Genomic DNA, 11,458 nt, shown 5'->3' on the forward strand with positions numbered 1-11,458 from the left:
TGAAACCTGCAGACACCCTGTGCAAATCACCCAAGGAAAAGGACGATTTTGAAGTATGGTAGTTGCAATCACTCAGTGATTTAAATTTTTCTCAGCACTCTAGGACGTAGTTGTATGTTTTCAATCTGTGCCATAGACTTTTGTAGGAGGAGATAAGTTATATCAATGCTGTTGTAATTATTAACGGTCGCTGTTCATAGATTACTTGATGTCCCCTTAAATGTGAGAGAAAGGTGTCAATACAACTGGATGGCTTACAATGAATGGGTCTTTGGGTTGAGGATGGTATAAAGTATGGCCTCTGGCTTCAATTGTTGTCAGTTGCAGGCTCATTGTGGATGTTTTTCAGCAACAAAATACCTAACGAAGGGTCAAGAATGTGAACAACCATGTGTGTGACAAATACCTATATCTCAACCCTAAACTTAACCTTCATTAGCCAAGTTCCTTGGCTAACTCAAACTCACTGTTAATTCTTGCCAAACCTAAAATGAAACCAACCCTTACCTTAACCTTAACACTTAACACCTTGTCTAGTTCTCTTGTCCAAAACTAATCTTTATCCTTTCTCTAACCCTTGGCACAAGAGAGAATATTGTTTTTGCCATGTGCAGGTTATGAACTAGTGATTTCTTTTTGTTCATAATCATGTGCAGTGATTGTCGTAAGCCCTGCACGACCGCAACCATGACAACACACTGCAGCGTTAATGCTGTAATACAGGAGATCTGAAGGCCGTGTGGCCCTGAGGAGGCTGAGAACGGGCTTCAAGCAGCCATGGTAGATTTACTTTCAGGGAGTCTATATATGATCAGTGTAGGAGACTCTTAAAATGCTACTTTGCTGCTTCCAATCGAGTCCATTATCCGTAAAGTTATATCACCGGGGCCGGAAATAGTGGCGCTGCTACATTGTTTTCCTCCTGAATCTCACAACTTTTTAATAAAACCCCCTTTTCATTCAGTGAATCTGCATATTTTAAAGAGATTCCCCCTTTAATATCTCTCACCTCTTGGGCCACCATTCCCACACTCTGGTATTTAGCTAACACCAAGGTTTTCTGTCCCTATGCTCCACGCTGCAGCAGGCTGCTCTCTGAGGCCCGGAGCCTCAGACGGTCACCTCAGTCTTACTGTGGGTGGAGTAGCTCTTATGCCTGGTGTGGTGGTAGTAGGATGGGTGGGACGGGTGGTGCCCCTGGACGTGCTGCCCCGGCCCCGGCCCCATCCCCCCTCCCGCTCCTCCGTACGCCCCTCCGTAGGGCTGGTTAAAGAGATCGGTCATGTCCTCTATGCTCTGCTGCCTCCTGGTGGAGTAGCCGTGTCTCCGGCCGGAGCCGTGCATGGCGGCGGACGGGTGTCCCGGGGCGGAGGTCTGCCTCTGGACGTGGCGGCCGGTCGGCTCCCAGGCTTTGAAGGCCGAGCTGGAGAGCAGCGGGTGCGTGGTGGTCTTGGGGAGGCGGGCGTGCTCCAGGTGGCTGGCGGGGATGGAGATGGAGAGCGGGGCGTGGAGGTCGTGGTGCGCCGGCAGGGCCTGGTGGAGGTACGACTTCTCTTTGGGCTGCAGCGCCACGGGTTGGAAGGCAGGAGGCGCCACCGGCTGGTAGTGGGAGAAGTCCATCAGCGGGAAGCTCTTATAGTAGCTACGAGACGCACTGTCCGCTGGGAAGAGAGAGAGAGAGACATACTGTAGATAGATGTATGTGAAGCATGTGATGTACAAGCAACATAAACAACAAGTACCAATTAGGTCAGTAATGCAAATGCATAATGCTATAATTGGCCACTTTCAACTTGTTTGTACTTTTGAGTCATTTTCTATTTGCCACGGTCTGATGCAGTTCTGAGTCACATAGAGAAGTCGCCTGGAATGAACTGTCAATGTGCAAACACAGTCTGTCATTGTGGGAACACTAACGCCTGAATCACACTTCATCCATGATGCACTGATGTTGCTGCAAACTATGTGCAGAGTTCATCACAAGGATCCACTGGCACACGAGTTAAAATGAAACTGATTAGGCATGATTATTGATTATAGAACCACGACATACATTTTCATTGCAACTTTTGTCTTTTGTCTGTCTAAAATACTTTAATCATGAAACATCACAGAAAAAAACGGGTTAGAGCAACATTCGGTTTAGTTTATGCATGCATAACTAATGTATGAGTGGAATAAATTCAACGCATGGGCCGCTTGCATTGCAACTAAATGCATCTGCAGCAGAATGATGCAGAAATAAAAGATTCCCTCATTTGAAAACCAACTTCCATCTGATATTACTGCATTCAATGCAGTGAATGTGTTCAAGGGGTTACGCCGAGTTCACGTCATATTGGATCTACGTTAAATACGAGCTGCTGTGAAAAAACATTAATGTCAGCCCCCTAATTAAAAGTAGGACATGTGGGAATATTTTGTAGGCTGCAATGTCTCTGACTTGGTGTTACAAATTGCTGAAGTGCGTCAACACAGGCGGCGAACATGGCAGCAAATCCATCAATGTCAGCTTCCTTTGCTCCTCGAGGTATTTCAGAAGAAGTTAATATCGGTTGGTTGTAAAATACTTGATGATAACAAGAAGGAGCGCTACAGCAATTGACCTTACGATCGCCATCTTGGATGTGGGCGCTCCAACGACTCACGTGAACATTTCCAATTTGTAGCAACAAGATGTCTTCCTGTTCCTCTGCTTCTTCTGATATGATGTGAGTCCGTCAGGGTGAAATCAGCTGAGACTTTAGAGCAGGTGTGATAAACCCAACTTCACTATTAAGAGTTTAACTGAACGAAGCAAACCGAGGATCTTTGACCGTGTTTTTAAATGTAGTACAGGCTGCTAAACTTATTAATCATCATTAAAACCTAACAAGCATGACAAATCAGTGGCTGTGTAGCCTGTATTGCACTCAATCAAGCAAAAATAATGATTTTTGGATTATGTATTTAACTTTTTTAACTAAGGAAGAATGATTCCATAAAGAGGGTTTGGGAGCGTGGGGAAGCGAGAGATGAGAAGGTAAAGAGGGACGACATCAACTACAACAAAGTGGAAAGGGAAGGTGAGGAGGAGAAGGAGGTGAGGAACGATTTGAATTTTGATTTGAAAGAGGACAAGATGGAAAACAGGACGGTGAGGTGGGGAAGGAGGACAAAAGGAGGACAAAGAAATAAAAGTATGTCTAGTAGTGAGAGGGGTGAGCAGGAATGTGATTAGAAGCACAAAACGCAGTAAAAAAACAGGACTTTTTTTTTTTTTTTTTGCTTGTCCACAAAACCAGAAACCCAGAAAAAAATTTGGAGGATGAGCGGAGAGATGGAGTCAGACGGAGGTGAAGGAAGGTCAGGATAAGAGGAAAGCGTTTGAAGAAGATCAAAGGGGAAGGCTGGTGATTTAAGTATTCCCAATAGGTGTCCGCCCTTAAGGAAAATACTACTGGTATTCCTCGCTCGCTGGGATACGGGAGGGTGGAGAGCGGGGAGGAGGAGGAGGAGGAGGAAGGGGGGAGGGGGGGGTGATGAAGAGGAGGAGGAAGAGGTGGGTGATGGGTGAAACATGCAAAGGAGACGATGGAGGTAAAGGTATAGGAAGACATAGGAAGAGAGGTTTATAAATACCCTCGCCTGGAGTCCGGAGTGTGTGTGTGTGTGTGTGTGTGTGTCGCGGGCCTGCATGCACGTCGTAGAGAATCATCTGTAGCTCTAAATAGTGAGGTCATCGCCGCTAGCTTCCTGGCTACACGGTAACCTTGCCTGTGTGTGTGTGTGTGTGTGTTTGACTCACTGTGTGCATTGCTGTTAGGTGAACTTCTCTCTAAAAACATGAGGTTCCTCTTCTTGGGTTCTGCTAATTTCCAAAAGGAGCCAATATGCACGCTGCCATGTTTCACTTGAAGAAATGAAGAATCCCTAAAGGGTTCTAAGTAGGAACACACACCCGTTTATGAAGAGGTTCTTCAAGAAACTCCCCTGGGGTTCTCCGGTGGTTGCAATCTGACGAACCCTCAAAGCAGTGGTTCTCGGGACCTCCCAGGGGGTCGCAAGATAACTTTGGGGGGGTCGTGAGATGATTTATGGGATAGGATAAAAACGTATTTCTACTATACAAATTTATAATCATGTCCATTTCTGATTTTTTTTCTTGTGAAATGCAGAATAGTTTTCAGCCCCTATAGGCTTCTTCTGATAATTAATTAGATGAAACTCAGATGAAAATCTTTAGTTGAACTGTTCACCACTCTGCATGCAGCCTGTGATGGGGGCTTGCAAATCGGCATGGCTTCATTTTAAGGGGTCACAAGCCGAAAAGGTTGAGAACCACTGCCTCAAAGGTTGCTTGAAGCACTCATACCTTTTAGAGTGTAGGACTGTAAAATGTCCTTTAGCAGCGGCCAGTTTGTTCCAGTTTGACAGCAGACCTGGTGAACAGGTAAACTGTTTCACTTCTTTCATTTTCTAAAATCTATATTTATGTCAATCTTCCTTAATGTGATGTATTTCTTGTTGAAACAGGAAATTGGGGCGGGACGTAACCCGGGGAGGGATCATTCAAAAGTGTAAACCAATGGGAGATCAGTTAAGGAGAGAAAGTCAGTGTTATTTGATGGGAGGGCCGGAGGGGCGGGACTGAAAAATCAGTGATGTGTTATTGGTTACATTTTTATGTCGCCTCCTGGTACACGATGAAGTCACCACTAAAGATTTACCAGTTTCCAGGAAGTAAAAGTAATGAGATTTTGATATAAAAATACAAGAATATATATATTTTTTGGCATCAATTGTCAAATAGCTGTCCGGTATGATAGTTAGAATGAGCTATAAAGGCAAAAAAAAGTCACGTTTCATTTCAGCGTGACTTTAAAAGGTCGGACTCACAGCTGGAGGCTGGACCACCTTGAGCTTTAAAAGTTATCAGTGAAATCTCCTGTCAAGGTGTCCTGCGGCGAGGCAGGTAATCCCCAGCTGCCTGCTGGAGCTGCAACAGTAAAACACTGCGGCTGTGCTGAGCAACTCCGGGTTTTAATGTGTGTAACTGTTTGAGAGTGAAGCGTTGCTGGAAAAGCGCACACATGCTCGGTCAACCGTGCAGGCTCAATATCAAGTTCAGGCAAGGCAATAATAATAATGTCGTCCTCTCTTTCACTTGCCAGTCAATATCTGCCGTTCTCTCTGTGTCTCTTTCACATTCAATTCAAATTCTCAATGCCAATGTCTCTCAGTCAACATCCAATTCAGAGGGAAGGTAGAAAAAATGTGCAGGCTATTGTTTGTTTGTATCTTGTCCTTTTCTTTGTTTGTATGTACGTGCATGCGTGTGTTGTGTGTGTGTGTGTGTGTGTGTGTGTGAGGTCTGGACTCTTGTCAGGTTGTATCAATATTTGCTGCCAGGCGATGTATGTGTTATGCCTGACTACTCATTAGGGCCAGATGAAATCTATGAGAGAGAATGAGAGAGAGAGAGAGAGAGAGAGACTTTGATTGTAACCCTGAATGCGTTTTGGCCTCAAGGAACAAGATCTAGTTTCCATTCTGCTCCCCCGTTCTCCTCTCCTCTGTTTTTCCACTGACTCATCCCTTCATCCCAGAAAGTAAACTCCAGTGTGACAGAAGTGATCCTGTCCATACTGTTTCCAAAATTTTACGTTTTAAACATGAGTGCAACAGTAAAATAAGGGATAACACCAGTGTAATTAATTGGTATTAATCGGTATTAATTGCCATGAAAAGTTTAAACCACTGATGTATTTGCCACAGCCTGAAGCTTCTACTGTCTATTCTACTGCAGGTTTGACCTCCTAGAAAACAACAATAGAAAGATACAAAAAATTCCCTGAAAACAGTTCAGAGACAAACTGCTGCCTTGACGAATCCATCATGTTGAACAACACATGTATTGCAGTGTCTCCTAACATGACTTAATCATGCAGCTAATTAAAGCATTTAATTGGGACTATTTTCACTTTTTCCGTTACTACGCACTGTTACGTACTTCTGGTGGCAGTGAAGAGGCAAAACAAAACTTACGGCAGAGTGGGAGGCGAATACAAGCAATGATCTCTTCACATTCAATTCTGGCAGAATGGAACGACTTCTGATACAACTGCAGTGATTTTGGAATTATAAAATCATGAGAAAATACATTACACGTGTTGTTTAAAATGTATTACATTAGTCAAGGCAGCTGTTTTTAACGTATTTTTGAGTTCACTGTCTGTTTGTGCAGTAGAACAGACAGTGGTAACTTCTGACTGTGGCAAATACATCAGGTTTAGACTTTTCATGGGCATTAATGGCGATAGAAAAAACTAAGATTACCCCGGTGTTATCCTTTAACTTCCTAGATCACAAACCAACGGCCGTAGCCTAGAGGTCAGAGAAGTTTGCTTGTGAACAGACAGTGTCCTGGTTGGGGAAAGTGGAAGACCAACACTTCCCCCCCTCCACCAGCAACTACCTCCGGGCTGCCCTTGAGCAAGGCAGCGAACCCCAGGTGTGAATGTACCTGTGTGAGCGTGAAGCAGCGTGTTGCTGGGAAACTGCACTCATGCTCAGTCAACCTTCCCTGGATAGTAAAGGTTAAAAAAATCTTCCTTGACAAGGGCTGATTTGCCTTTGCCTGATCGGTAGAGGTTTGTTTTGTTCTAATAGGACGCCTGGGGTCGGATGTAGTTTTCTACACATACACACTATTCAAGGACATCAACATGTGTGTGTGACCTTTGCCTGTATGTAACAGTCTGCAATAGACTGGTAAAAAAACCCTCAAGCCTCCTTTCCAGGCTATAGAGATTTTGCAGTTGCGTCACAAATCTCCTAGCAACCGTGTCTGGTGCCATCATGGAGGTCCAGTGGAAAACTGGCTGTATGCAAATAATAGCTAAAAATACAACAACTGAGCTAGAAAAAGAGAGATATCTGAAAAAGACAGTTGTGGTGTGGCTGTAGGTCAATTCAGTAATGTTATAAGTAAAGGTGAATAGTCTGATAAGATAGATTTGTGTCCAAATGTAGGTTACTTGGACACAGTAAACTGTCTTGTCTTTAGCCCTAGTCTCTACTCCAAAACACTCTGAGTTGTAGCTTGAGAAGAGTCGGCTAACTAGTACTATACTATACGATGCTCATTTAGCAAAGCAACTGATGTTAAATGCGACTACTAGCCACTAACACTAGCCTTTACAAGATAAGTTAGCTAGTGTGCTAATCAGATGTGTTCACAACAAGACAGTAACAATTATCTGACCAGATGTTAGCTAGCTTAAAACAAGCTAAACACAAATCTATCAGATATAAGGGGAAATCAGTTAAAAAAATCAAAAACAGCACAGAAATTAACCGTGTCTATCAAATTCTATTGAGACGGCCAAGTTGTATGTTAAAAAACATAATCAGCTGTTGTGTGAGGACCTCCAATATGGCCGCCAGAGAGTGTTATGTCACCTGAAAGAACTGTTGTAAAGCTGGTTCCTTGGCTATGCCCTTTACTATCTGGTTAAGCTCTACTGAAGTACTGGAATAAACATTTTCCTGTTGCTAAAACAAAGATTTTTAGTACTAAAAATGGCTTGAGGATGCCCAGCCCTGTTCAGTTCATTCACTGTCTTTAGGCCATCCAAGAACTTTGGAGTAAGTGCACTGTAAAAGAAACCACATTTCACATCAATTACTGACTAACGTTTAGAGACAAAGCATTATCTATCACAACATGGTACCAGGCAGGATCAGTGTGTGGGCTCCTCTTTAATATCAAGCCTCTCTTTGCCAGGAGGGGAGCCTCATCAGATGACAGCTCCGGTACCTTGAACCTACTTTAAAGGTTACTGTGTCAGTTGGAGTCAGCATCATTGTGTGTGTGTGTGTGTGTGTGTGTGTGTGTGTGCGTGTGTGTGTGTGTGTTTGTGCCCGACTTACCCACAGCTTTGAGGGAAGTGTACTTGTTGAGTCCCACTGTGCTGTGGTTGCTGTGCGGGTGTGGAAGCCCTTGTCCAAACTGACCATAACCTGCATTATTCAGATGGTACTGCTCTGCTGACAGATACAGTAGATAGAGAGTGAGAGAGAGAGAGAGAGAGAGAGAGAGAGAGAGAGAGAGAGAGAGAGAGAGAGAGGGAGTAGGCAAGTGTCAGTTACCTTTAGGAGAAAACAATACACGATAAACCTTGAAAAATGTCACACAACAGTCAATTTACATTACAAAACACAGAAACATTTCATTTTGCAGGTGGTTTCTTCCAGTAAATACTCTCTAATACTCTGTTAGCGCTTAATGAAAATCTGTTGTTGCAATCCTGTAAGCAGATTAAGTATTGGGAGGTTTTCATGAAGTGCTAACACAGTATTATTCCGTTAAAATACTTTCCCATAGGTCAATACGCAGGTTAATACACTGGAATAACGCCATTGTAAACTAGAGTGCCGCCCGGAAACATATTTCCGAATAGTCACATTTCTCACATCCTGTCCTTCTCTCTCTCGTTTCTCCAGTTATTATTCGATGTTTACCAAGTCTCACAGGTCCACCAACTGCTGCTGCTATTTTAATTACATTTTACAGAGGAGAGTCCACACAAAAGCAGCGGGTACCTGGAGGTTAGAGAAGCAGGCTTGTGACCGCTTCGAATCCCCAAATGAGAGGAGAGAAAATGTGGGCAGGGAAAGTCAATAAGAAACACTTTCTGCTCCCTCAACAGCTACCGTTGAGTTGCCCTTAAAGGAACACACCAAGTTTTTAGGAGATTGTCCTGTAACAACTTATCCCGTTGAGTGATGAGAACATAAACACCAAAATCATACATGTGTCCCCGGTAGATCGTTCGCTCTGTTGCGCTATGCTAACACTTTAGCATACACCATGTTGAGTGATAGTAAGCGACTAGCATTATCTTAAAAGTGAGGAAATGAGAACTTGTAGCAGCTCTAAAGCTAAATGGTAAGTAATCTTAAATGATATGCGGCTAAGTTGGCAGTTTTGTGTAGGAAATTGGTAAAATTTACACAAAATATGCTATAAAAATAACATACTGTTTTGAACTAGCGGGGACTACTTTCCCTGTTTACATGGGAAGTGAAGGTGGTGAGTGATAGCAGACTGTGTACAACTAAAAATCACTCCGCAGTGGATGAATACATGGTTTCTCACCTGAAATAGTTCCAAAAATAAACCTGGCTGTATTTAGTTAATAATAATTTTTAAAATGTATAAATCCTAGATGCTGTATAATAAAAACCTTTAAAACAACTTTTGATTACTAAAAGATTAGTCTTATTACTTTTACGATAATGCTAGTCGCCTACTATCACTCAACATAGTGTATGCTAAATTGTTAGCATGGAGCACCAGAGCCATTGATCTACCGGGGACACATGGATGACTTTATGCTCTCATCACTAAACGGATAAGTTGACCAACGGGCCAAACTCCCCCAAAAAAGTGTACTTCTTTAACCCCCAAGTGGAAATCTGCTTTGTGGAAAAAATCACACAAATTCTCAGGCAGCCTTTCCTGGATAGACGGGAGTTAAAAAGCGTTTCCCTTTCCCCTGGCGGCGGTGACGTTGGGTGACAGAGGGTAAGAGAGCGGCCCAGCCGGGACGGCCAGCCAGTCTCATGTTAAATGAACTGAGGTTAATGAACAATGGAACAAACTAGATGAGAGAGTGAAGCACTGGCTATTAGCATTAATGAAGTCCACTGATGCAGCCAGCACACTGGATGTCAGCCCCGGGGATGGACCGACACACATGCACACACACACGCACGCACACACACACACACACACACACACACACACACACACACACACACATACACACACACAACATGCTTTTTGAGGTCATTTAGGAGAGAGCAACAAAGACAGCGGTGTTGTGCGCTATTGTTTTGGCTGCGCTCTTATAACCTCTTCATAATATTGAGTGGAAGAATTGATCATGTGACTGAATGAAAATCAAGAGCGTATCGAGTGTGTGTGCGTGTGTGTGTGTGTGCAGGTTGGAGTAGTGCCACACTGGGAGAAGCAAAGCATCAAACAGGGAGGGTTTCATCACATCTGTGACTGTCAGTGCTAAGAAAGAGGTATACACGGCACAACCACTGAATACTAATCACCACACACACACACACACACACACACACACACACACACATGACAGGCACACATAGAAGAAAGAGAGGGAGAGAGAGAGATGCATGATTTAGATGGAGAAGAGAGAGAGAGAGACAGAAGTATGGAGGAGAGATGGCAGGATGTGTCGGTGGAATAAATTTGAAAATTATGCTGAAGCACGAGGGGAGGAGAAATGTCAAGAGTTAGTTTTTACATTAACACACTTACACTTACAACTCTGAGCCTCTACCTTAATCACTGAACACGCACACACACACACACACACACACACACACACACACACGCCATCATCCGTGTGCTGCACGCTGCAGTTTAAGCTGATTAGCCAGTGAGATGTTTCACATGTTGTAAAATCATCCAGTGTAATCCAATGGCGCTGACCCCTCAGCATGTGCCAGATTAGAGGATTATGAGAAAAAGTCCCTTTTGTACTGTCATCGTCATCATCCTCCTCCTCTTCTTCCTCACCATCATCTTCATCATCATCTTCATCGTCGTCTATTGTTGCTTATGAAGTTTTTTGAGCAACAGAAAAATACAGACAGAGATGAAGACAGACTCGCTGGGTAGACTTGGAGAGTCATGAGCGGCTCAGAGGTCTCAGAAGTCTCAAAGGTTGAGTGTGTGTGTGTGTGTGTGTGTGTGCACGCGTATGAACATGTGCATTCATGCCTTCCAGTGTGAGTGTGTGTGTGTGTGTGTGTGCAGAAGCAGCTATTGGTACTCAGATTCAGTGGCACCAGTGCTATCTATGATGCTCTTCACATTTAATAAGCTGCTGCGCTCTGCTTAACTGCTCTGATCGCTGGGGGGAAAATAACTGGCTGTTATTTTTATTTTTATATGTTTTATACCATTTTCTGTTCCAGCTTTCCCTTTTCATCTCTCTCTCAACCGCTTACCTGCCTGTCTGCTGTCTCTGTCTCCACCCTTCCACTTTCCACCACAGTGTTTTCAATGTCAGACTACTACCTGTTTCTAGTTGTGCCTTCTTTACGTAATCCTTTTCGTGTACAGATCACGTTATTTGCATTTTAAGACATTGTGCTAATTTCACAAAATTTCACGAGACCAGGCTGCATTAGAGATGTTTCTGCAGACTGTTTAGATTTAACAGTAGATCCTCCTGTTTCTAGTTTGTGCTCTTTTGCAGTGGGGGTCCGTATACAAAGCTTTTCACTATAAGGAAATCTTGTCTATTTTACTATATTAGCTGATTACTTATGGAAGAATCTAACAAGGGAAATGGGGGATTGTGGTTTCCAGAGGTAGGATCCATGAGACAAATAGAGGAATAAGTTTGACTCCTAAAATCTATAATCATCATGA

General features: G+C 43.5%; 1 protein-coding gene across 1 annotated transcript in view; it reads right to left on the reverse strand.

Annotated features, from left to right (window-relative positions):
* Positions 1-1,110: 1,110 nt before the first annotated feature.
* The window catches only part of shisa8b (shisa family member 8b), a 37,096-nt gene continuing 26,748 nt past the window's right edge, over positions 1,111-11,458 (reverse strand). The window contains exons 3-4 of the mRNA XM_071909757.2: positions 7,915-8,028; positions 1,111-1,661 (exon numbers count right to left, since the gene is read on the reverse strand). Coding sequence (XP_071765858.1) covers positions 1,111-1,661; positions 7,915-8,028 — 665 coding nt within the window. The remainder of the gene's footprint in view (positions 1,662-7,914; positions 8,029-11,458) is intronic.

The sequence above is a fragment of the Centroberyx gerrardi genome, chromosome 20, assembly GCF_048128805.1.
Source record: "Centroberyx gerrardi isolate f3 chromosome 20, fCenGer3.hap1.cur.20231027, whole genome shotgun sequence".
Classification (NCBI taxonomy): Eukaryota; Metazoa; Chordata; class Actinopteri; order Beryciformes; family Berycidae; genus Centroberyx; species Centroberyx gerrardi.